The sequence below is a fragment of the Eptesicus fuscus genome, chromosome 8, assembly GCF_027574615.1.
Source record: "Eptesicus fuscus isolate TK198812 chromosome 8, DD_ASM_mEF_20220401, whole genome shotgun sequence".
Taxonomy (NCBI): Eukaryota; Metazoa; Chordata; class Mammalia; order Chiroptera; family Vespertilionidae; genus Eptesicus; species Eptesicus fuscus.
In genome coordinates this window covers 102,292,396-102,318,444 of record NC_072480.1, presented here as the reverse complement: position 1 = coordinate 102,318,444, position 26,049 = coordinate 102,292,396, and the positions used below count along the sequence as shown (strand labels likewise).

At 48.2% G+C, this 26,049-nt stretch overlaps 3 protein-coding genes across 3 annotated transcripts; all 3 read left to right on the top strand.

The window, feature by feature from the left end:
• The first annotated feature begins 456 nt into the window (after positions 1–456).
• LOC129149986 (putative protein FAM90A12P) lies at positions 457–4,412 on the top strand. Its single transcript, XM_054719944.1, has 4 exons — positions 457–534; positions 998–1,197; positions 1,654–1,759; positions 3,618–4,412. The coding sequence occupies exons 1-4, from the start codon at positions 457–459 to the stop codon at positions 4,410–4,412; spliced, it is 1,179 nt and encodes a 392-aa protein (XP_054575919.1).
• A 5,285-nt stretch (positions 4,413–9,697) lies between these two features.
• Positions 9,698–13,980, top strand: LOC129149985 (putative protein FAM90A12P). The gene is made up of 5 exons (XM_054719943.1): positions 9,698–9,717; positions 9,925–10,102; positions 10,566–10,765; positions 11,222–11,327; positions 13,186–13,980. The coding sequence occupies exons 1-5, from the start codon at positions 9,698–9,700 to the stop codon at positions 13,978–13,980; spliced, it is 1,299 nt and encodes a 432-aa protein (XP_054575918.1).
• A 5,617-nt stretch (positions 13,981–19,597) lies between these two features.
• LOC129149984 (putative protein FAM90A12P) lies at positions 19,598–23,559 on the top strand. Its single transcript, XM_054719942.1, has 5 exons — positions 19,598–19,675; positions 20,140–20,339; positions 20,796–20,901; positions 21,256–21,455; positions 23,031–23,559. Exons 1-5 carry the CDS (start codon positions 19,598–19,600, stop codon positions 23,557–23,559), a joined length of 1,113 nt encoding a protein of 370 aa, XP_054575917.1.
• Positions 23,560–26,049: the final 2,490 nt, after the last annotated feature.

Below are 26,049 nucleotides of genomic sequence, written 5' to 3'. Positions count from 1 at the left end.
AGCTTCCCACAATCCGAAATGCTTTGATGATGGTGAAAGCCCCGAGAAACACTGTCTTTCTCTGTCCCCTACTAGGAAACGGAGGGTAGAAAGAATCCCAGTCTCCCCTTTGAAATCCCTCCTTTATGCATGCACATCCATTTCACCAGGTGAGTCTCAACTGTGTCACCTTAGAGTCCTGTCCTGGGGACAGGCAATCATGAGAGGACAGACAAAGGACTCAGAAGGAGGGATCACAGGGCAGACAGATGTGTTTCCTGAGGTCCTGAGGTCTCTTCAGCAGATTTGAAGCAGACGGGGCCAGAGGAGCTAGCTCTGCGTGTGATGTAAAATGTTTCTCTTTCCTTTTTCCTCAGGAGATTGCCAAGTCCAGAGCTGAGACAGAAAGACTTGAAGGTCATAGCTGGTGTGGCAGAAGGCAGGCTGAGATCCAGAACGTGCGCCCTTCAGACCCTTATGGCCCAGAAAGGGAAGCAGCCACAGAGGGCCCCAGTGGCACACAAGGCTCCCCCACCAGAGGAGGAAAATCCCAGGGTGAGTAGAAGCCTGGCTCGGGGGTGAGGTGGGGTGAGGGCCTGGGGAAGTATAGCCTGGATGACAGAGACAGGGTTTGGACAAGGCAAGTTCTGTGTGCATAACTGGGGTGTCCTTTCCCATGCAATGGTCCTGTAACCTAGGACATCCTCACCCATCTGACTGGTCCCTTTGGGTTTGTAGGAACAACCTCACTTCTTAATCGTGTTCTGTGTAGCCTGCTTTTTGTCCATACCTTTCCACTTGGTTCTATACATTGATGCTCATTCCTTCCATCCTTTCTCCTATGTTACTTCCAAACTAACCTGGGCTTTGGAATCCACCCTAATACCTTGAACAATGGCTACTTGGTGAGCCCTCCCTGGTGTGACCCATATTTGACCTCCATCTAGCTGTTCCATTGTTCCTCTTTGAAATGTGCCCTTGTTTTGAGCTGACTCTCTGACCTCCTTCTGTCCTCCAGGTGAGATGTTGGAAATGTGGGGCCTTTGGGCACAAGGCAAGCAGCCTCAGGTGTCCCATGAAGCGTCATAGTGGGGCCTTAGCCGCCCATGCCCTGGGCTCCAATGAGATGAAGGAGAGCCGGAATCCTTGGAATCCCAGGGACCTGAGCCACCGAGCGCCCTTCAACAAGGCTGCCAGATTAACCCAGCAGAGAGTTCGGTGAGTTTCATGGGTGAGTGCAGCCAAACTTTGGGGGAAATCTCTGGAGCCCGCACCCCTTAACTCTCCACCATCTGCATTGCCCCCTCCAAGCAAAGACAGGGATCAGGAGAGATTGAGAAACCTGCCCTTGGCCTCAAGGGGTCACACTCAGAGTTTCCTTCCCTCCCTCAGAGTCAGGGAGATTGAATGGTGTTGGGGGTGGGATGAGACATGTTGTATCTCTGCCAAGGACAGGCAAAGAGACAATGAAATTAAAGTGAAATACTTTATGAAAAATCCTTGTGTGCTCCCAGGAAGGGGGAGGATCTGAGATGATCAAGTGCAAGTCTAGTGAATGGATGGGCCTCAATACCTGGATCACATGGACACAGGGAAAGGGTGTGGGCCATGGGAAGGCTGTTTTCATTGGGGGCGGGAAATGGAGGGACTCATATATTGTGTTCTGTCCTCCAGGAATGAACAACACAGACAGGATCTTCGTCAGAGATTACGACAGAGAGCCCGAGGAGGGCCCCAGCACAACTGGAAGGACAAGACAGAATCCTGTGACTACGTGAGGGTGAGTGTCCCCAAGTTCTTGGCTTTTTACTGCATCAGGGTCACAACCTTCCCCTGGGGCTCAGAGAACACCTCACTCCCTAGCAAGAGTCCTGTGCAGCCTGCTTTGTGCCCAAATCTTTGCATGTGGGTCTATGTACTCATGTTGAGAACTGTGCTCCTTTCACCATGTTCCTTCTCAACTAATATGGGTTTTGGCATGCACCACAACATCTTAATAACAGGCACCAGATGAGCCCCTTGTTTATGTCAGTCTCTGCAACCAACATTCCACCTCCTTAAATCTGTCCGCCTGTTTCCTTTGAAATGTGTCCCTGGTTTGGGCTGACTCACTGACCTCCTTCCCTCCTCGCAGGTGAGATGTTGGAACTGCAGGGCCTTTGGGCACAAGGCAAGCAGCCACAGGTGTCCACTGAAGCACAGGAATAGGGCCCTAGCCCCCCAGGCTTCATCCTCCAATAAGATGAAGGAGAACCTGAAACCACGGAATGCCGGTGTAAAGCAGAACCCAGGACGCTTTAACAGGGCTGCTAGGGAGACTGAGCAGAGAGCATGGTGAGCATTTCGGGAACGTGGAGAAAACATTGGGGCGGAATCTCTGAAGCCTGTGTCCTTACCTCTACACTGTATGCCTTGCCATCTGCATTCAAAGTCAGAGACACAGAGAGAAAAAATCCCCATGTCTTCACCTGTCACACTCCCATGTTCATACAATTCCTGGGCAATCAATGAGGGTGAATGGTGGTAGGATGGTGCTGGGAACATCTTTAGTCTATAAAGGTGTCAGGCAGAGAGGAAATGGAATGAAGGAAAGTCCTTCATGAAAAACCCTGGTGGGTTCCTCGGGAGGGGATCTGAGATGAGGCAAAGGTCAGTCTGGGAAACACATGGGGCTTCGCTCCCTGGATCACAAGAAGTGGGAAGGGGTGTGGGCCAGGGGAAGCATCGACTTCATTGCAGAGAAGAAATTCAGTGTCTCATGTATTATATTCTGTCTTGCAGGCATGAAGAACAGAGACAAGCTCCTTGCTGGAGACTTCCCTGGAGACCCACAGGCAGGCCCCACCAAAATGGGAAGGAAGAGACAGAGCCCTGTAGCTATGTGAGGGTGAGTGTATTCAGGTGCTGGGCTTCTCATTGCATCAGGGTCACCTTACTTCCCTCCTTGTCTTCTCTCTGAGGGGATGGTGAAAGTTCTAAGGAAACTCGCATGCTTTCTCTAGTGTAATTTCCCAATTCATTTATCTTGGTGTCTTTTATGTGGCCTACACTTGCATGTGTCCCAACAATACAGGCTGAGGCAAAAGGGGTGTTACAGTATTCCTTTGGAAAATGGTAAAGTAACAAATCATAATACAGCAATAAGCTCTGTGCTTCGTGGACCTACAACCATAATCCTCTTTTTGACCCACCCTCTAAGCTGATGGAGGGCATGGGTGTGGTCTCATTAGATGTTTCCCCAAGGCACCAGCCTTATGGAAAACCAGGCCTCATGAAATCAGAATCCCTTCTCCCTAATTGGCCACCCAACCTCATTTGACCCCTAACTGCCTTCACATCACCAAGAAGTGTCCATTCCCTGGTTGGGCTAAGAAAGGCTTGTTTCCGCTTCACTAACAGGAGACAGCTGTGAAAACTTCATGTTTTCCTATCTGATGTTAGAACAGGAATCAAGGGGACATTATATCTGCTTTCTGACTGAGCTCAAGGACCTCATCTTCTTTAGTTTCATTGTTAGCTTGTCCTTTGCAGTCCATATCTTGTCTCAAGATCTTTTTTTCAATGTTGTTGGCTTTATTTTATTTTCTACTTGGTGGTGAGAAAATTCCACTGTGTAACATGTGTTCTGTCTCTTACAGGATCCACACAAGCCGAGACCTGATCACAACACCAAGAGGAAATATGTGCGAGACCCTGATATCACCACTTTGTCACCAAAAACAAAACGTGTCATGACATCCACAGCACCTCCCATCAAAGGTGTTGAGAGAAGTGCCTGCTTACCTCCTGGACCAAAGAATGGACAGGAAGAGCCTGTCACAGACTCCCCTCAAACAGGAGGTACACACTTTGTCCAGGATCCCACCCATAGGGTCCATGAGAGGGAAAACGGACCCCACTCTGCCTTCAGGATCCAGGGCCTGGACCTCATCCACCAGCCACAGGCCAAGTTCCCTGATGGGAACTCACTCAGCATCCAACATGCTATTGACCACAGTGTGGGCCAGGACGCTGATCTCATAATCAAGGTGCCTGGCAAGAGAGCTGCCCAGACCTCCAGCCAGACCTTCCAGAAGCCCACAAAGAAGGCAAGACCTAGCCCCTGCCTGAAGAGCACCCAGAGTCCTGACCCACAGCCTCTGCACCAGGGCATTCTCATCAAGACTCTCCAGCCCTGCCACGTGCCCCTGTTCCCACCGATTCCTGGGGTTCCAGAGCAGCCCCGCAGGAAGGTCTTCCAGATATTAGACAAAGGCCCATGGAGCTCTATGCCCATGACAACTCATTCCCACCCTCCTGCTGAGAAGCTCACCACTTTTGCTCAGATCTCTCCCACCACCGAGAAGTCAGAGGCACTCTGTCCCTGTGTCCCCTTGAGTGTCCTCCTTGAGGCCCTTCAGCTTTCCTCTTCCTCTGAAGGTGATGGCCAGTGAGACACTCCATGTTAGGAAGACATGTTCTTCAGCCCCAGGCCATGTGGAGGTGCCTGAGGAACTGGAGAGGGGAGATCACTGGGAGGAAATGTTTCTGGGGAATCAGAGCTTCCGTTCTGTGTTATGTTGACAGATGGTTGGAACTGTGATCAGGCTTGGGGCACACAGACCCAGTTATTGCACTTTCAATTTAGTAGCTGTAATGATATTTTATAATAAACTGTAGTTTGTCATAATTGAACTGGTAAGGGAATTAGATTTTTAGAAATTCTCATTTATTGTATTTAAAATTAAGTTGCAATAATTGTCCTTAAAGTCTAATGGAAATATGGAGGTATGTAATGTATCTGATCAGGTGTGCACCTGTCTGCTTTAAAGAACCTGCGGCAGGGCCACCTGTGTGGTCTGCAGATTTTGAAGCAGTGCCTGTTGTCCTGAGGTGGGAGTTGTTTCAATGGAAATCAGGACGGCACCCTTCCCATGACTTTGTACCTTTTGTTTATGGAATGTAATATTAAAGTTCTGTTTTATAGCTTTTATTTGATATCCATAAAACTCTGTAAAATAGGTCACATTGTGTTTGGTTTTCCTTTCTGTCCACTTTGGAACATTTTTAAACAATGACTGTGCAACAAAGGTCATGTCCTTGAGATTAGAGGGCAATCTGAAGCACCCGGAAATTAGATTAACTTGGGCAACAGCTGTGGGTCCCTGTATAATCCCTTATTTTCAATCAAGATCATCTCCTCCCTAAGGGGCACTAACAGCCTTTAGGGCCTCACACTCCAAAGGTGTCCCTCTCTTGTGGTCCTTCAGCAGCCTCAGTGCCCCTCCCAGAATCCCACAGCCCATCCTCACCCTAATCCACCACATCCTAGGAGTACTCCCTGACCTGGTTGACTTCAGACCATGTCCCGAATCCTACCTCTGCTCAAACCATTCCCCGAGAAAGAGAGCTCCCCACGGGTTCTAGGATAAGGGACACAAGGGCTGATTTGAGTGATGCATTTACTCTTTGATCAGCTGTGTCTCCACATCCTTAATTCATGTGAGAAAGGAACTGTATGTCAGCCATAAGTGGGGAACGTCTCCCATTGTAGACAAAATGACATTCACACCACAGGGAAAATATGTGACCGTGGGAAACCCTTCTGTAATGTTTTCAACCTCAGATGGCAGAACATGACTCACCATAGGGAGGAACCATGTGAATGTTATCTATGTGGGGCAGGCTTTTTGCAAAGATCTGAGGTTAGAAACCACAATCCAATGCACACTGGAAGGAAGCCTGATGAGTGTGGGAAAGCCTTCAGTCATGGTTTTTCCTTAGCCAGCATGAGGACATGCACACAGGAGAGAAAGCATAGGAATGTCCCCTATGTGACAAAGATTTCAATCAAAGATCTTACCTTAGAAAAACAGGAGAGAGTCCATCCAGGGGAGAAAGCATATCAATGTCACTAATCAAAGCTCTGGCCTGAACCAGCACCAAAGAATCCACCTGGGGGAGAAAACATGTTGGCCCATGTGTGGGAATGCTTTCAGGCAAAAGGCTGAGCTTACACATTACAACATAACACACACCAGACATAAACCACGTGAATGTGGTCAGCGAGGGAACGCCTTCAGTCAACATGCTAATCTCATCAGACTCCAGAGACCTTTCAGTGGAGAAGAGCCCTAGACATGTCAGCTACATGGCAAATTCTCCAGTCTTTGTTCTTCCCTTAGAAAACATGACAGAACTCAACGTAAGAGAGGGAATCATGAAAGACAAACACTTCATTACAGACCCATCACTCTAGTGAACTTATTCAGTGTAAAATCAGGTGAAACTTTAATTCATCCAACCACACTTATCATATACAGTATGTGAGGATTCACACTGTACAAACCACTGTGTCTGAAAGGAAGGCATTCCTTGATTACTTCTTTCTTACTCAATCTAAAATATCCCACACCCAGGATACAGCAATCCTAAATGGAAACAGAGATACTTAGTTAGATTTTATATTATCAAAAATGAGTGCCTGTGTGTTTGTGTGTATTGTCTGTGTGTGTGTGTGTGTGTGTGTGTGTGTATGTGTGTTTGTGTGCACGCTCGGGTGCGAGCGCGTTGGTGTGCATCTGACTGTGTGAAAAATTTAAAGAGCCTTTAACATACAACTCAGCAGGTAGTTTAGTGTTTGTGCAAATGAAAGTAGTTTATAGAACCATGGCATCAAATGCAGGAGGTGAGGGTGCTCTGGAACCTTTGAATGAATGTGGAATTTTGGAAGAAATTCATCGCTATGGACAGCAATGCTTGAAGATATTTGAACAATAAAATCTGTTGCTAAAGAAGCAAACTGTTGATGTTTGAGTTTTCCTTGTGCAATTTTGAACACATACATTCAGGTCTGAACCCTTCAGGTGTGGGGACAGAACCAGACCACAGGTTAACACAGTCCTTTCCCCAATGGCTGCTTGGAAACATTTCAGTTCCCTGCATCTCTTTTCCTACCAACACCATGTGTCTCCTTCCAAACCCTGGTCATGGCACAGCTACGATCTTCATCCTTACCTGCTAGGTGTCTCTGTGTGACATGACCTTGCTCAGGCAAGGTCATTGGGCCATATGAAGGCCTCTTAGCTAAAAGTCTTGGTGGTACATCCGCCTATGTTTCTTCTAAGTGGGGCCAGGAGACAGAGTTCAGCTCACCTGTTCATGTTTTTCTCTCAAAGCTCTGAATGGAGCAATAGGTTGGTGTTGGCGGGTGGTGGACAGTGAAGTCTCTGACCACACTCTAAATCTTGGTTGACTCCAATATTTCTACCCAGCACTCACTCCACATTGAGCTTTATGAGATTGTCACCGATCCCCGAAGTAGCCCAGAAAAAGAGCTGCAATCAGAGAAAGTCCCTAAATCCTAGTAGCCACGCCTTAAGCTGTTTCCTTAAGATAAGGAACAAGGTTTGCTGTCCCGAGGCAAAATCAAAGGATGTTTACACTTTGTTCCCCAGAGAAGAATGTGCTCCTTCAACAAACCCCAGATTGAAATTCAACTACAAAGGGAGTTGTTCCCTGGAGATCCACTGGGCTGTCCTGTGTTCGTCCCAACAAGCACATTTGGGAGTGAGTTCGGGTCCAGGGCAGGACAAGCAGGGACAGGGGCCTATGCCAAGTTGGATATCCAGGCTGAGCCCAGGGGGAGGGACATAGGGGAGGGAAGGGGCAGGGTTCTGGGACTTTGACCAGGCTAATCCTACAGGCTCATGGGCACATCCTAGAGGATAGACAATGGAAAGTCACTGGCAGTTCAAATACCCGCGTATGATAACATGGGAATCTACCCAGAGTGCCCACATGTTGCCATCGGACAGGCCCCACCTATGCAGCCAGCCGCCAACTGGTGCGCTTTGGCTGATTGTCTGCGACTGCCATTCCCCGTGGAAGGAAGAAGCCAAAGGTCCCCTTGAGATTGTGCGTGATTTGCTTCCCCAAAGTTTGTCAGTAGAAAGCGAGGCGAGGGCCTCCACCGATCCTGTGTCAGATGCCAGAGGACGAGCACCTGAAGAAACACTCAGGTGTCACCCAGGAGGAGAATCTCCTCAAGGAAAAAGTCCCAGCGCCTGGACACCCACCCAGGAAAAGACTGTCCCCTGTGGAACACAGCCGTCCTTGTGCCCACAGGGAATGCCTGGGGGAAGTGACCCGAGTCACCAGGCAAAGGATAAAGCCAGGTAGTGGCACCAGGCCCACACTGGGGGCTCCATCCCGGTGCATCTCCTAGGCTCCGCTTCCCAGGCACAGAGGAGACAATGGCGGAAGGCGGTGTGCAGCCAGGCCGGGAAGAAGAGAGGATTTTCGTAGAATCGGAGCTTCAGCTGGAAACCTGAGGGGTGCTGGAGGTCGACCATGTCGGGGGTTGCACACACTGTGGGTGGACTTCTTGCCAGAGCTCTCTGTGCTCTGTGTATTCCGAGACGCTTGCTCTCCCATGCATGGCATCACTGTCAACAAGGCAAAGCATTGAAGGAAACAGCAGGCGCATCCACACATGTTCCTTTTGCTTAAAGAATATCCATCTTCCTACGGGCAAGAAAACAAAGGGTCAATGTCATGAGAAAATGACCCAAAACGATAAAGGACACAGAACAGTGCAAAGTCCCTCCAAGTCCTGTATCCCTACGCGAGATTATGCTAATTAGATTGTCTCCGCCTACATGTGACGTCACCCTGAACCACCATAAAAGTCCAGGAGGACTGGAGATTCCCTCAGTCTCCCTGAGACAGGCACCTTGGAAGCAGCAGCGGATCCAGGGGAGCTTTTCCAGCACCCACTGCTCTGAGGATCTGCTCACGGGCTGAGGAGCTAAGCGGGATTGCTGGTGAGTTTCCTTCCTTTTCCTTATCCTAAAAGTACCTTTTATTGGTTTTAGAGGGAGAGGGGTGGAGAGTGATACATTCAGAAACATTGATGGTGAAGACATATTTATGGGCCGCCACTAATCACACCTCCCTATTGCGGATAGAGCCAGGAACACGGGTATGTGCCAGGACAGGGAGTCCAACAGGTGACCTCTTGGTTCCTGGCTGGATGCTCAACGACTGAGCAACACCTGCTTGGCGGGTTTCATTTCAGTTGTGTCCTTTAATTCGGATTTTCTATCACAGAGATAAGAAAGTAAACAACTTAGAAGTGATTGGATTTTAGGCAGTGAGTCAGCATTCCTTCCTATCACAGTTAATCCTGTGGAAACATGGACAAATTGCATCTTAGCCATGCTCATTATAATGCCTGGTATAAATTAAAAAAAAAAAATACCGAAGCATTGAAATTTGTGAGAGTTGGTGGGTAAGCAGTAATGGAAAGTTGGTAGATGGAGCTATGGGCACTTCAATATTTGATTAATTCAGCCTCAATTCTAATATACATTTCACATTTACTAGAAACTAGATAATTATAGGTAACTGAACATAGAAATTTAAAAAAAAATGAGATAAATAAAACAAACACAAAAACTGTCCAGAATCTCATCTGCGAAGCTCTCAGGCTAGCGGAGAGTAAGTAATTCCATCTGGGTGAATTTATGTTTGAAATTTGCCTCCTCTTCTGTCCAATGGGAACTTGGAATTTCCCAGAGGGTGGCATATTTTACTTTGATTTTCTAGTAAGTCTCCCACAATCCGAAATGCATTGATGGCGGTGCAAGCCCCGAGAAACACTGTCTTTCTCTGTCCCCTACTAGAACACAGAGGGTAGAATGAATCCCAGTCTCCCTTTTAAATCCCTCCTTTACGCATGCACATCCATTTCACCAGGTGAGTCTCAGCTGTGTCGCCTGAGAGTCCTGTCCTGGGGACGGGCAATCATGAGAGGACAGACAAAGGACTCAGAAGGAGGGATCACAGGGCAGACAGATGTTTTTCCTGAGGTCCTGAGGTCTCTTCAGCAGATTTGAAGCAGAAGGTGCCAGAGGAGCTAGCTCTGTGTGTGATGTAAAATGTTTCTCTTTCCTTTTTCCTCAGGAGATTGCCAAGTCCAGAGCTGAGACAGAAAGACTTGAAGGTCATAGCTGGTGTGGCAGAAGGCAGGCTGAGATCCAGAACGTGCGCCCTTCAGACCCTTATGGCCCAGAAAGGGAAGCAGCCACAGAGGGCCCCAGTGGCACACAAGGTTCCCCCACCAGAGGAGGAAAATCCCAGGGTGAGTAGAAGCCTGGCTCGGGGGTGAGGTGGGGTGAGGGCCTGGGGAAGTATAGCCTGGATGACAGAGACAGGGTTTGGACAAGGCAAGTTCTGTGTGCATAACTGGGGTGTCCTTTCCCATGCAATGGTCCTGTAACCTAGGACATCCTCACCCATCTGACTGGTCCCTTTGGGTTTGTAGGAACAACCTCACTTCTTAATCGTGTTCTGTGTAGCCTGCTTTTTGTCCATACCTTTCCACTTGGTTCTATACATTGATGCTCATTCCTTCCATCCTTTCTCCTATGTTACTTCCAAACTAACCTGGGCTTTGGAATCCACCCTAATACCTTGAACAATGGCTACTTGGTGAGCCCTCCCTGGTGTGACCCATATTTGACCTCCATCTAGCTGTTCCATTGTTCCTCTTTGAAATGTGCCCTTGTTTTGAGCTGACTCTCTGACCTCCTTCTGTCCTCCAGGTGAGATGTTGGAAATGTGGGGCCTTTGGGCACAAGGCAAGCAGCCTCAGGTGTCCCATGAAGCGTCATAGTGGGGCCTTAGCCGCCCATGCCCTGGGCTCCAATGAGATGAAGGAGAGCCGGAATCCTTGGAATCCCAGGGACCTGAGCCACCGAGCGCCCTTCAACAAGGCTGCCAGATTAACCCAGCAGAGAGTTCGGTGAGTTTCATGGGTGAGTGCAGCCAAACTTTGGGGGAAATCTCTGGAGCCCGCACCCCTTAACTCTCCACCATCTGCATTGCCCCCTCCAAGCAAAGACAGGGATCAGGAGAGATTGAGAAACCTGCCCTTGGCCTCAAGGGGTCACACTCAGAGTTTCCTTCCCTCCCTCAGAGTCAGGGAGATTGAATGGTGTTGGGGGTGGGATGAGACATGTTGTATCTCTGCCAAGGACAGGCAAAGAGACAATGAAATTAAAGTGAAATACTTTATGAAAAATCCTTGTGTGCTCCCAGGAAGGGGGAGGATCTGAGATGATCAAGTGCAAGTCTAGTGAATGGATGGGCCTCAATACCTGGATCACATGGACACAGGGAAAGGGTGTGGGCCATGGGAAGGCTGTTTTCATTGGGGGCGGGAAATGGAGGGACTCATATATTGTGTTCTGTCCTCCAGGAATGAACAACACAGACAGGATCTTCGTCAGAGATTACGACAGAGAGCCCGAGGAGGGCCCCAGCACAACTGGAAGGACAAGACAGAATCCTGTGACTACGTGAGGGTGAGTGTCCCCAAGTTCTTGGCTTTTTACTGCATCAGGGTCACAACCTTCCCCTGGGGCTCAGAGAACACCTCACTCCCTAGCAAGAGTCCTGTGCAGCCTGCTTTGTGCCCAAATCTTTGCATGTGGGTCTATGTACTCATGTTGAGAACTGTGCTCCTTTCACCATGTTCCTTCTCAACTAATATGGGTTTTGGCATGCACCACAACATCTTAATAACAGGCACCAGATGAGCCCCTTGTTTATGTCAGTCTCTGCAACCAACATTCCACCTCCTTAAATCTGTCCGCCTGTTTCCTTTGAAATGTGTCCCTGGTTTGGGCTGACTCACTGACCTCCTTCCCTCCTCGCAGGTGAGATGTTGGAACTGCAGGGCCTTTGGGCACAAGGCAAGCAGCCACAGGTGTCCACTGAAGCACAGGAATAGGGCCCTAGCCCCCCAGGCTTCATCCTCCAATAAGATGAAGGAGAACCTGAAACCACGGAATGCCGGTGTAAAGCAGAACCCAGGACGCTTTAACAGGGCTGCTAGGGAGACTGAGCAGAGAGCATGGTGAGCATTTCGGGAACGTGGAGAAAACATTGGGGCGGAATCTCTGAAGCCTGTGTCCTTACCTCTACACTGTATGCCTTGCCATCTGCATTCAAAGTCAGAGACACAGAGAGAAAAAATCCCCATGTCTTCACCTGTCACACTCCCATGTTCATACAATTCCTGGGCAATCAATGAGGGTGAATGGTGGTAGGATGGTGCTGGGAACATCTTTAGTCTATAAAGGTGTCAGGCAGAGAGGAAATGGAATGAAGGAAAGTCCTTCATGAAAAACCCTGGTGGGTTCCTCGGGAGGGGATCTGAGATGAGGCAAAGGTCAGTCTGGGAAACACATGGGGCTTCGCTCCCTGGATCACAAGAAGTGGGAAGGGGTGTGGGCCAGGGGAAGCATCGACTTCATTGCAGAGAAGAAATTCAGTGTCTCATGTATTATATTCTGTCTTGCAGGCATGAAGAACAGAGACAAGCTCCTTGCTGGAGACTTCCCTGGAGACCCACAGGCAGGCCCCACCAAAATGGGAAGGAAGAGACAGAGCCCTGTAGCTATGTGAGGGTGAGTGTATTCAGGTGCTGGGCTTCTCATTGCATCAGGGTCACCTTACTTCCCTCCTTGTCTTCTCTCTGAGGGGATGGTGAAAGTTCTAAGGAAACTCGCATGCTTTCTCTAGTGTAATTTCCCAATTCATTTATCTTGGTGTCTTTTATGTGGCCTACACTTGCATGTGTCCCAACAATACAGGCTGAGGCAAAAGGGGTGTTACAGTATTCCTTTGGAAAATGGTAAAGTAACAAATCATAATACAGCAATAAGCTCTGTGCTTCGTGGACCTACAACCATAATCCTCTTTTTGACCCACCCTCTAAGCTGATGGAGGGCATGGGTGTGGTCTCATTAGATGTTTCCCCAAGGCACCAGCCTTATGGAAAACCAGGCCTCATGAAATCAGAATCCCTTCTCCCTAATTGGCCACCCAACCTCATTTGACCCCTAACTGCCTTCACATCACCAAGAAGTGTCCATTCCCTGGTTGGGCTAAGAAAGGCTTGTTTCCGCTTCACTAACAGGAGACAGCTGTGAAAACTTCATGTTTTCCTATCTGATGTTAGAACAGGAATCAAGGGGACATTATATCTGCTTTCTGACTGAGCTCAAGGACCTCATCTTCTTTAGTTTCATTGTTAGCTTGTCCTTTGCAGTCCATATCTTGTCTCAAGATCTTTTTTTCAATGTTGTTGGCTTTATTTTATTTTCTACTTGGTGGTGAGAAAATTCCACTGTGTAACATGTGTTCTGTCTCTTACAGGATCCACACAAGCCGAGACCTGATCACAACACCAAGAGGAAATATGTGCGAGACCCTGATATCACCACTTTGTCACCAAAAACAAAACGTGTCATGACATCCACAGCACCTCCCATCAAAGGTGTTGAGAGAAGTGCCTGCTTACCTCCTGGACCAAAGAATGGACAGGAAGAGCCTGTCACAGACTCCCCTCAAACAGGAGGTACACACTTTGTCCAGGATCCCACCCATAGGGTCCATGAGAGGGAAAACGGACCCCACTCTGCCTTCAGGATCCAGGGCCTGGACCTCATCCACCAGCCACAGGCCAAGTTCCCTGATGGGAACTCACTCAGCATCCAACATGCTATTGACCACAGTGTGGGCCAGGACGCTGATCTCATAATCAAGGTGCCTGGCAAGAGAGCTGCCCAGACCTCCAGCCAGACCTTCCAGAAGCCCACAAAGAAGGCAAGACCTAGCCCCTGCCTGAAGAGCACCCAGAGTCCTGACCCACAGCCTCTGCACCAGGGCATTCTCATCAAGACTCTCCAGCCCTGCCACGTGCCCCTGTTCCCACCGATTCCTGGGGTTCCAGAGCAGCCCCGCAGGAAGGTCTTCCAGATATTAGACAAAGGCCCATGGAGCTCTATGCCCATGACAACTCATTCCCACCCTCCTGCTGAGAAGCTCACCACTTTTGCTCAGATCTCTCCCACCACCGAGAAGTCAGAGGCACTCTGTCCCTGTGTCCCCTTGAGTGTCCTCCTTGAGGCCCTTCAGCTTTCCTCTTCCTCTGAAGGTGATGGCCAGTGAGACACTCCATGTTAGGAAGACATGTTCTTCAGCCCCAGGCCATGTGGAGGTGCCTGAGGAACTGGAGAGGGGAGATCACTGGGAGGAAATGTTTCTGGGGAATCAGAGCTTCCGTTCTGTGTTATGTTGACAGATGGTTGGAACTGTGATCAGGCTTGGGGCACACAGACCCAGTTATTGCACTTTCAATTTAGTAGCTGTAATGATATTTTATAATAAACTGTAGTTTGTCATAATTGAACTGGTAAGGGAATTAGATTTTTAGAAATTCTCATTTATTGTATTTAAAATTAAGTTGCAATAATTGTCCTTAAAGTCTAATGGAAATATGGAGGTATGTAATGTATCTGATCAGGTGTGCACCTGTCTGCTTTAAAGAACCTGCGGCAGGGCCACCTGTGTGGTCTGCAGATTTTGAAGCAGTGCCTGTTGTCCTGAGGTGGGAGTTGTTTCAATGGAAATCAGGACGGCACCCTTCCCATGACTTTGTACCTTTTGTTTATGGAATGTAATATTAAAGTTCTGTTTTATAGCTTTTATTTGATATCCATAAAACTCTGTAAAATAGGTCACATTGTGTTTGGTTTTCCTTTCTGTCCACTTTGGAACATTTTTAAACAATGACTGTGCCACAAAGGTCATGTCCTTGAGATTAGAGGGCAATCTGAAGCACCCGGAAATTAGATTAACTTGGGCAACAGCTGTGGGTCCCTGTATAATCCCTTATTTTCAATCAAGATCATCTCCTCCCTAAGGGGCACTAACAGCCTTTAGGGCCTCACACTCCAAAGGTGTCCCTCTCTTGTGGTCCTTCAGCAGCCTCAGTGCCCCTCCCAGAATCCCACAGCCCATCCTCACCCTAATCCACCACATCCTAGGAGTACTCCCTGACCTGGTTGACTTCAGACCATGTCCCGAATCCTACCTCTGCTCAAACCATTCCCCGAGAAAGAGAGCTCCCCACGGGTTCTAGGATAAGGGACACAAGGGCTGATTTGAGTGATGCATTTACTCTTTGATCAGCTGTGTCTCCACATCCTTAATTCATGTGAGAAAGGAACTGTATGTCAGCCATAAGTGGGGAACGTCTCCCATTGTAGACAAAATGACATTCACACCACAGGGAAAATATGTGACCGTGGGAAACTCTTCAGTAACGTTTTCCACCTCAGATGGCAGAACATGACTCACCATAGGGAGGAACCATGTGAATGTTATCTATGTGGGGCAGGCTTTTTGCAAAGATCTGAGCTTAGAAACCACAATCCAATGCACACTGGAAGGAAGCCTGATGAGTGTGGGAAAGCCTTCAGTCATGGTTTTTCCTTAGACAGCACGAGGACATCCACACAGGAGAGAAATCATAGGAATGTCCCCTATGTGACAAAGATTTCAATCAAAGATCTTACCTTAGAAAAACAGGAGAGAGTCCATCCAGGGGAGAAAGCATATCAGTGTCACCAATCAAAGCTCTGGCCTGAACCAGCACCAAAGAATCCACCTGGGGGAGAAAACATGTTGGCCCATGTGTGGGAATGCTTTCAGGCAAAAGGCTGAGCTTACACATTACAACATAACACACACCAGACATAAACCAGGTGAATGTGGTCAGCGAGGGAACGCCTTCAGTCAACATGCTAATCTCATCAGACTCCAGAGACCTTTCAGTGGAGAAGAGCCCTAGACATGTCAGCTACATGGCAAATTCTCCAGTCTTTGTTCTTCCCTTAGAAAACATGACAGAACTCAACGTAAGAGAGGGAATCATGAAAGACAAACACTTCATTACAGACCCATCACTCTAGTGAACTTATTCAGTGTAAAATCAGGTGAAACTTTAATTCATCCAACCACACTTATCATATACAGTATGTGAGGATTCACACTGTACAAACCACTGTGTCTGAAAGGAAGGCATTCCTTGATTACTTCTTTCTTACTCAATCTAAAATATCCCACACCCAGGATACAGCAATCCTAAATGGAAACAGAGATACTTAGTTAGATTTTATATTATCAAAAATGAGTGCCTGTGTGTTTGTGTGTATTGTCTGTGTGTGTGTGTGTGTGTGTGTATGTGTGTTTGTGTGCACGCTCGGGTGCGAGCGCGTTGGTGTGCATCTGACTGTGTGAAAAATTTAAAGAGCCTTTAACATACAACTCAGCAGGTAGTTTAGTGTTTGTGCAAATGAAAGTAGTTTATAGAACCATGGCATCAAATGCAGGAGGTGAGGGTGCTCTGGAACCTTTGAATGAATGTGGAATTTTGGAAGAAATTCATCGCTATGGACAGCAATGCTTGCAGATATTTGAACAATAAAATCTGTTGCTAAAGAAGCAAACTGTTGATGTTTGAGTTTTCCTTGTGCAATTTTGAACACATACATTCAGGTCTGTGCCCTTCAGGTGTGGGGACACAACCAGACCACAGGTTAACACAGTCCTTTCCCCAATGGCTGCTTGGAAACATTTCAGTTCCCTGCATCTCTTTTCCCACCAACACCATGTGTCTCCTTCCAAACCCTGGTCATGGCACAGCTACGATCTTCATCCTTACCTGCTAGGTGTCTCCGTGTGACAGGACCTTGCTCAGGCAAGGTCATTGGGCCATATGAAGGCCTCTCAGCTAAAAGTCTTGGTGGTACATCCGCCTATGTTTCTTCTAAGTGGGGCCAGGAGACAGAGTTCAGCTCACCTGTTCATGTTTTTCTCTCAAAGCTCTGAATGGAGCAATAGGTTGGTGCTGGCGGGTGGTGGACAGTGAAGTCTCTGACCACACTCTAAATCTTGGTTGACTCCAATATTTCTACCCAGCACTCACTCCACATTGAGCTTTATGAGATTGTCACCGATCCCCGAAGTAGCCCAGAAAAAGAGCTGCAATCAGAGAAAGTCCCTAAATCCTAGTAGCCACGCCTTAAGCTGTTTCCTTAAGATAAGGAACAAGGTTTGCTGTCCCGAGGCAAAATCAAAGGATGTTTACACTTTGTTCCCCAGAGAAGAATGTGCTCCTTCAACAAACCCCAGATTGAACTTCAACTACAAAGGGAGTTGTTCCCTGGAGATCCACTGGGCTGTCCTGTGTTCGTCCCAACAAGCACATTTGGGAGTGAGTTCGGGTCCAGGGCAGGACAAGCAGGGACAGGGGCCTATGCCAACTTGGATATCCAGGCTGAGCCCAGGGCGAGGGACCTAGGGGAGGAAAGGGGCAGGGTTCTGGGACTTTGACCAGGCTAATCCTACAGGCTCATGGGCACATCCTAGAGGATAGACAAATGGAAAGTCACTGGCAGTTCAAATACCCGCGTATGATAACATGGGAATCTACCCAGAGTGCCCACATGTTGCCCTCGGACAGGCCCCACCTATGCAGCCAGCCGCCAACTGGTGCGCTTTGGCTGATTGTCTGCGACTGCCATTCCCCGTGGAAGGAAGAAGCCAAAGGTCCCCTTGAGATTGTGCGTGATTTGCTTCCCCAAAGTTTGTCAGTAGAAAGCGAGGCGAGGGCCTCCACCGATCCTGTGTCAGATGCCAGAGGACGAGCACCTGAAGAAACACTCAGGTGTCACCCAGGAGGAGAATCTCCTCAAGGAAAAAGTCCCAGCGCCTGGACACCCACCCAGGAAAAGACTGTCCCCTGTGGAACACAGCCGTCCTTGTGCCCACATGGAATGCCTGGGGGAAGTGACCCGAGTCACCAGGCAAAGGATAAAGCCAGGTAGTGGCACCAGGCCCACACTGGGGGCTCCATCCCGGTGCATCTCCTAGGCTCCGCTTCCCAGGCACAGAGGAGACAATGGCGGAAGGCGGTGTGCAGCCAGGCCGGGAAGAAGAGAGGATTTTCGTAGAATCGGAGCTTCAGCTGGAAACCTGAGGGGTGCTGGAGGTCGACCATGTCGGGGGTTGCACACACTGTGGGTGGACTTCTTGCCAGAGCTCTCTGTGCTCTGTGTATTCCGAGACGCTTGCTCTCCCATGCATGGCATCACTGTCAACAAGGCAAAGCATTGAAGGAAACAGCAGGCGCATCCACACATGTTCCTTTTGCTTAAAGAATATCCATCTTCCTAAGGGCAAGGAAAGAAGGGGTCCATGTCATGAGAAAATGACCCAAAACGATAAAGGACACAGAACAGTGCAAAGTCCCTCCAAGTCCTGTATCCCTCCGCGAGATTATGCTAATTTGATAGTCCCCGCCTACATGTGACGTCAACTTGAACCAGCATACAAATCCAGGAGGACTGGAGATTCCCTCAGTCTCCCTGAGACAGGCACCTTGGAAGCAGCAGCGGATCCAGGGGAGCTCGTCCAGCACCCACTGCTCTGAGGATCTGCTCACGGGCTGAGGAGCTAAGCGGGATTGCTGGTGAGTTTCCTTCCTTTTCCTTATCCTAAAAGTACCTTTTATTGGTTTTAGAGGGAGAGGGGTGGAGAGTGATACATTCAGAAACATTGATGGTGAAGACATATTTATGGGCCGCCACTAATCACACCTCCCTATTGCGGATAGAGCCGGGAACACGGGTATGTGCCAGGACAGGGAGTCCAACAGGTGACCTCTTGGTTCCTGGCTGGATGCTCAACGACTGAGCAACACCTGCTTGGCGGGTTTCATTTCAGTTGTGTCCTTTAATTCGGATTTTCTATCACAGAGATAAGAAAATAAAACACAACTTAGAAGTGATTGGATTTTAGGCAGTGGGTCAGCATTCCTTCCTATCACAGTTAATCCTGTGGAAACATGGACAAATTGCATCTTAGCCATGCTCATTATAATGCCCGGTATATATATATATATATATAAAAAAAACTGAAGCATTGAAATTTGTGAGAGTTGGTGGGTAAGCAGTAATGGAAAGTGCATAGATTGAGCTATGGGCACTTCAATATTTGATTAATTCAGACTTAATTCTAATATACATTTCACATTTACTAGAAACTAGATAATTATAGGCAACTGAATATAGAAATTTAAAAAATAATATCAGATAAATAAAAAAAACACAAAAACTGTCCAGAATCTCATCTGCGAAGCTTTCAGGCTAGCAGAGAGTAAGTAATTCCATCTGGGAGAATTTATGTTTGAAATTTGCCTCCTCTTCCATCCAATGGGAACTTTGAATTTCCCAGAGGGGGGCATATTTTACTTTGATTTTTGCGAAAGTCTCCCACAATCTGCAATGCGGATTGATGATGGTGTAAGCCCGAGAAACACTGTCTTTCTCTGTCCCCTACTAGGACTAGAGGGTAGAATGAATCCCAGTCTGCCTTTTAAATCCCTCCTTTATGCATGCACATCCATTTCACCAGGTGAGTCTCAGCTGTGTCACCTTAGAGTCCTGTCCTGGGGACAGGCAATCATGAGAGGACAGACAAAGGACTCAGAAGGAGGGATCACAGGGCAGACAGATGTTTTTCCTGAGGTCCTGAGGTCTCTTCAGCAGATTTGAAGCAGAAGGTGCCAGAGGAGCTAGCTCTGTGTGTGATTTTAAATGTTTCTCTTTCTTTTTTCCTCAGGAGATTTCCAAGTCCAGAGCTTAGACAGAAAGACTTAAAGGTCATAGGAGGTGTGGCAGAAGGCAGGCTGAGATCCAGAACGTGCACCCTGCAGACACTTATGGCCCAGAAAGGGAAGCATCCACAGAGGGCCCCAGTGGCACACAAGGCTCCCCCACCAGAGGCGGAAAATCCCAGGGTAAGTAGACGCCTGGCTCGGGGGTGGGGTGGGGTGGAGGCCTGGGGAACTGGTAGCCTGGATAACAGAGACAGGGTTTGGACAAGGCAAGTTCTGTGTGCATAACTGGGGTGTCCTTTCCCATGCAATGGTCCTGTAACCTAGGACATCCTCACCCATCTGACTGGTCCCTTTGGGTTTGTAGGAACAACCTCACTTCTTAATCGTGTTCTGTGTAGCCTGCTTTTTGTCCATACCTTTCCACTTGGTTCTATACATTGATGCTCATTCCTTCCATCCTTTCTCCTATGTTACTTCCAAACTAACCTGGGCTTTGGAATCCACCCTAATACCTTGAACAATGGCTACTTGGTGAGCCCTCCCTGGTGTGACCCATATTTTACTTTCATCAAGCTGTCCCATTGTTCCTCTTTGAAATGTGCCCTTGTTTTGAGCTGACTCTCTGACCTCCTTCTGTCCTCCAGGTGAGATGTTGGAAATGTGGGGCCTTTGGGCACAAGGCAAGCAGCCTCAGGTGTCCCATGAAGCGTCACAGTGGGGCCTTAGCCGCCCATGCCCTGGGCTCCAATGAGATGAAGGAGAGCCGGAATCCTTGGAATCCCAGGGACCTGAGCCACCGAGCGCCCTTCAACAAGGCTGCCAGGTTAACCCAGCAGAGAGTTCGGTGAGTTTCATGGGTGAGTGCAGCCAAACTTTGGGGGAAATCTCTGGAGCCCGCACCCCTTACCTCTCCACCATCTGCATTGCCCCCTCCAAGCAAAGACAGGGATCAGGAGAGATTGAGAAACCTGCCCTTGGCCTCAAGGGGTCACACTCAGAGTTTCCTTCCCTCCCTCAGAGTCAGGGAGGTTGAATGGTGTTGGGGGTGGGATGAGAAATGTTGTATCTCTGCCAAGGACAGGCAAAGAGACAATGGAGTTAAAGGGAAGTCCTTTATAAAAAATCCTTGAGTGCTCCCAGGAAGGGGGAGGATCTGAGATGATCAAGTGCAAGTCTAGTGAATGGATGGGCCTCAATACCTGGATCACATGGACACAGGGAAAGGGTGTGGGCCATGGGAAGGCTGTTTTCATTGGGGGCGGGAAATGGAGGGACTCATATATTGTGTTCTGTCCTCCAGGAATGAACAACACAGACAGGATCTTCGTCAGAGATTACGACAGAGAGCCCGAGGAGGGCCCCAGCACAACTGGAAGGACAAGACAGAATCCTGTGACTACGTGAGGGTGAGTGTCCCCAAGTTCTTGGCTTTTTACTGCATCAGGGTCACAACCTTCCCCTGGGGCTCAGAGAACACCTCACTCCCTAGCGATATTCCTGTACAGCCTGCTTTGTGCCCAAATCTTTGCATGTGGGTCTATGTATTCATGTTGAGAACTGTGCTCCTTTCACCATGTTCCTTCCAAACTAATATGGGGTTTGGCATGCACCACAACATCTTAATAACAGGCACCAGAAGAGCCCCTTGTTTATGTCAGTCTCTGCAACCAACATTCCACCTCCTTAAATCTGTCCGCCTGATTCCTTTGAAATGTGTCTCTGGTTTGGGCTGACTCACTGACCTCCTTCCCTCCTCGCAGGTGAGATGCTGGAACTGCAGGTCCTTTGGGCACAAGGCAAGCAGCCACAGGTGTCCACTGAAGCACAGGAATAGGGCCCTAGCCCCCCAGGCTTCATCCTCCAATAAGATGAAGGAGAACCTGAAACCACGGAATGCCGGTGTAAAGCAGAACCCAGGACGCTTTAACAGGGCTGCTAGGGAGACTGAGCAGAGAGCATGGTGAGCATTTCGGGAACGTGGAGAAAACAGTGGGGCGGAATCTCTGAAGCCTGTGTCCTTACCTCTACACTGTATGCCTTGCCATCTGCATTCAAAGTCAGAGACACAGAGAGAAAAAATCCCCATGTCTTCACCTGTCACACTCCCAGGTTCATACAATTCCTGGGCAATCAATGAGGGTGAATGGTGGTAGGATGGTGCTGGGAACATTTTTAATGTATAAAGGTGTCAGGCAGAGAGGAAATGGAATGAAGGAAAGTCCTTCATGTAATACCCTGGTGGGTTCCTCGGGAGGGGATCTGAGTTGAGGCAAGGGTCAGTCTGGGAAACACATGGGGCTTCGCTCCCTGGATCACAAGAAGTGGGAAGGGGTGTGGGTCAGGGAAAGGATCACCTTCATTGCAGAGAAGAAATGCAGTGTCTCATGTATTATATTCTGTCTTGCAGGCATGAAGAACAGAGACAAGCTCCTTGCTGGAGACTTCCCTGGAGATCCACAGACAGGCCCCAGAAAAACTGGAAGGAAGAGACAGAGCCCTGTGGCTCCGTGAGGGTGAGTGTCCCCAGGTGCTGGGATTTTTATTGCATCAGATCACCCTTCTTCCCTCCTTGTCTTCTCTCTGAGGGGATGGTGAAAGTTCTATGGGAACTCACATGCTTTCTCTAGTATAATTTACCAATTCATTTTTCTTGGTGTCTTTTCTTTGACCTACACTTGTATGTGTCCCAACAATACAGGCTGAGGCAAAAGTGGGGTTTCAGTATTCCTTTGGAAAATGGTAGAGTAAAAAATCATAATACAGCAATAAGCTCTGTGTTTCCTGGACCTACAACTGTAATCCTCCTTTTGACCCACCCTCTAAGCTGATGGAGGGCATGGGTGTGGTCTCATTAGATGTTTCCTCAAGGCACCAGTCTTTTGGGAAACCAGGCCTCATGAAATCAGAATCCCTTCTCCCTAATTGGCCACTCAACCTCATTTGACCCCTAACTGCCTTCACATCACCAAGAAGTGTCCATTCCCTGGTTGGGCTAAGAAAGGCTTGTTTCCACTTCACTGACAGGAGACAGCTGTGAAAACTTCATGTTTTCCTATCTGATGTTAGAACAGGAATCAAGGGGACATTATATCTGCTTTCTCACTGAGCTGAAGGACCTCATCTTCTTTAGTTTCATTGTTAGCTTGTCCTTTGCAGTCCATATCTTTCTCAAGATCTTTTTTTTCTGTTGTGGGTTTAATTTTATTTTCTACTTGATGGTGAGAAAATTGCAATGTGTAACATATGCATTCTGTCTCTTACAGGATCTACACAAGCCGAGACCTGATCACAATACTAAGAGGAAATATGTGCGAGACCCCGATCTCACCACTTGTTCGCCAAAAAGAAAATGTGTCATAACATCCAAAGCATCTCCCATCAAAGGTGTTGAGAGAAGTGCCTGCTTACCTCCTGGACCAAAGAATGGACAGGAAGAGCCTGTCACAGACTCCCCTCAAACAGGAGGTACACACTTTGTCCAGGATCCCACCCATATGGTCCATGAGAGGGACAAGAGTCCCCAATCTGCCTTCAGGATCCAGGGCCTGGACCAAACCCTCATCCACCAGCCACAGGCCAAGTTCCCTGATGGGAACTCACTCAGCATCCAACATGCTATTGACCACAGTGTGGACCAAGACTCTGATCTCATAATCAAGGTGCATGGCAAGAGAGCTGCCCAGACCTCCAGCCAGACCTGCCAGAAGCCCACAAAGAAGGCAAGACCTAGCCCCTGCCTGAAGAGCACCCAGAGTCCTGACCCACAGCCTCTGCACCAGGGCATTCTCATCAAGACTCTCCAGCCCTGCCACGTGCCCCTGTTCCCACCAATTCCTGGGGTTCCAGAGCAGCCCCGCAGGAAGGTCTTCCAGATATTAGACAAAGGCCCATGGAGCTCTATGCCCATGACACCTCATTCCCACCCTCCTGCTGAGAAGCTCACTGCTTTTGCTCAGATCTCTCCCACCACCGAGAAGTCAGAGGCACTCTGTCCCTGTGTCCCCTTGAGTGTCCTCCTTGAGGCCCTTCAGCTTTCCTCTTCCTCTGAAGGTGATGGCCAGTGAGACACTCGATGTTAAGAAGACATGTTCCTCAGCCCCAGGCCATGTGGAGGTGCCTGAGGAACTGGAGAGGGGAGATCACTGGGAGGAAATGTTTCTGGGGAATCAGAGCTTCCGTTCTGTGTTATGTTGACAGATGGTGGGAACTCTGATCAGGCTTGGGGCACACAGACCCAGTTATTGCACTTTCAATTTAGTAGTTGTAATGATATGTTATACTAATCTGTAGTTTGTCTTAATTGAACGGGTTAGGAAATCAGGACAGGACCCTTCTCATGACTTTGTAACTTTTGTTTATGGAATGACATATTATAGTTCTGTTTTATAGCTCTTGTTTGATATCAATAAAAGTCTGTAAAATAAGTCACATTGTGATTGGTTTTTGCTTCTGTCCACTTTGGAACATTTTTAAACAATGACTGTGCCACAAAGGTCGTGTCCTTGAGATTAGAGGAGAATCTGAAGTACTCGGAAAAGAGATTACCTTGGGCAACAGCTGTGGATCCTGGTATAATCCCTTCTTTTCAATCAAGATCATCTCCTCCCTAAGGGGCACTAACAGCCTTTAGGGCCTCACACTGCAAAGGTGTCCCTCTCTTGTGGCCCTTTAGCAGCCTCAGTGCCCCTCCCAGAATCCCTCAGCCCATCCCCACCCTAACCCACCCCATCCTAGGAGGACTCCCTGACCTGGATGACTTCAGAACATGTCCCGAATCCTACCTCTGCTCAAACCATTCCCCGAGAAAGAGAGCTCCCCAAGGGTTCTAGGATAAGGGACACAAGGGCTGATTTGAGTGATGCATTTACTCTTTGATCAGCTGTGTCTCCACATCCTTAATTCATGTGAGAAAGGAACTGTATGTCAGCCATAAGTGGGGAACGTCTCCCATTGTAGACAAAATGACATTCACACCACAGGGAAAATATGTGACCGTGGGAAACCCTTCTGTAATGTTTTCAACCTCAGATGGCAGAACATGACTCACCATAGGGAGGAACCATGTGAATGTTATCTATGTGGGGCAGGCTTTTTGCAAAGATCTGAGCTTAGAAACCACAATCCAATGCACACTGGAAAGAACCCTGATAAGTGTGGAAAAGCCTTCAGTCATGGTTTTTTCTTAGACAGCACGAGGACATCCACAAGGAGAGAAATCATAGGAATGTTCCCTATGTGACAAAGATTTCAATCAAAGATCTTACCTTAGATAAACAGGAGAGAGTCCATCCAGGGGAGAAAGGTTCTGAATGTCACTAGTCCAAGCTCTGGTCTGAACCAGCACCAAAGAATCCACCTGGGGGAGAAACCATGTTGGCCCATGTGTGGGAATGCCTTCAGGCAAAAGGCTGAGCTTACACGTTACAACATAACACACACCAGACAGAAACCAGGTGAATGTGGTCAGTGAGGGAACGCCTTCAGTCCACATGCTAATCTCATCAGACTCCAGAGACCCTTCAGTGGAGAAGAGCCCTAGGCATGTCAGCTACGTGGCAAATTCTCCAGTCTTTGTTCTTCCCTTAGAAAACATGACAGAACTCAACACAGGAGATGGAATCATGAAAGACAAACACTTCATTACAGACCCTTCACTCTGTAATAATTTAGTGAACTTATTCAGTGTAAAATCAGGCGAAACTTTAATACATCCAACCACACTTCTCATATACAGTATGTGAGGATTCACACTATACAAACCACTGTGTCTGAAAGAAAGGCATTCCTTGATTTCTTCTTTCTTACTCAATCTAAAATATCCCACACCAAGAATACATCAATCCTAAATGGAAACAGAGATACTTAGTTAGATTTTATATTATCAAAAATGAGTGCCTGTGTGTTTGTGTGTATTGTCTGTGTGTGTGTGTGTGTGTGTGTGTGCGCGCGCGTGCGTGCGCGCGCGCGCGTGCGCGCTTCGGTGCGAACGTTGGTGTGCATCTGCCTATGTGAAAAATTTAAAGAGCCTTCAACATACAACTCAGCAGGTAGTTTAGTGTTTGTGCAAATGAAAGTAGTTTATAGAACCATGGCATCAAATGCAGGAGGTGAGGGTGCTCTGGAAACTTTGAATGAATGTGGAATTTTGGAAGAAATTCATCCCTATGGTCAGCAATGCTTGCAGATATTTGAACAATAAAATCTGTTGCTAAAGAAGCAAACTGTTGATGTTTGAGTTTTCCTTGTGCAATTTTGACACACACATTGAGGTCTGTGCCCTTCAGCTGTGGGGACAGAAGCAGACCAGACCACAGGTTCACATAGCCCTTTTCCCAATGGCTGCTTGGAAACATTTCAGTACCCTGCATCTCTTTTCCCACCAACACCATGTGTCTCCTTCCAAACCCTGGTCATGGCACAGCTATGATCTTCATCCTCACCTGCTAGGTGTCTCTGTGTGACAGGACCCTGCTCAGGCAAGGTCATTGGGCCATATGAAGGCCTCTCAGCTAAAGTCTTGGTGGGTCCAGGAGACAGAGTTCTGCTAAGTGGGT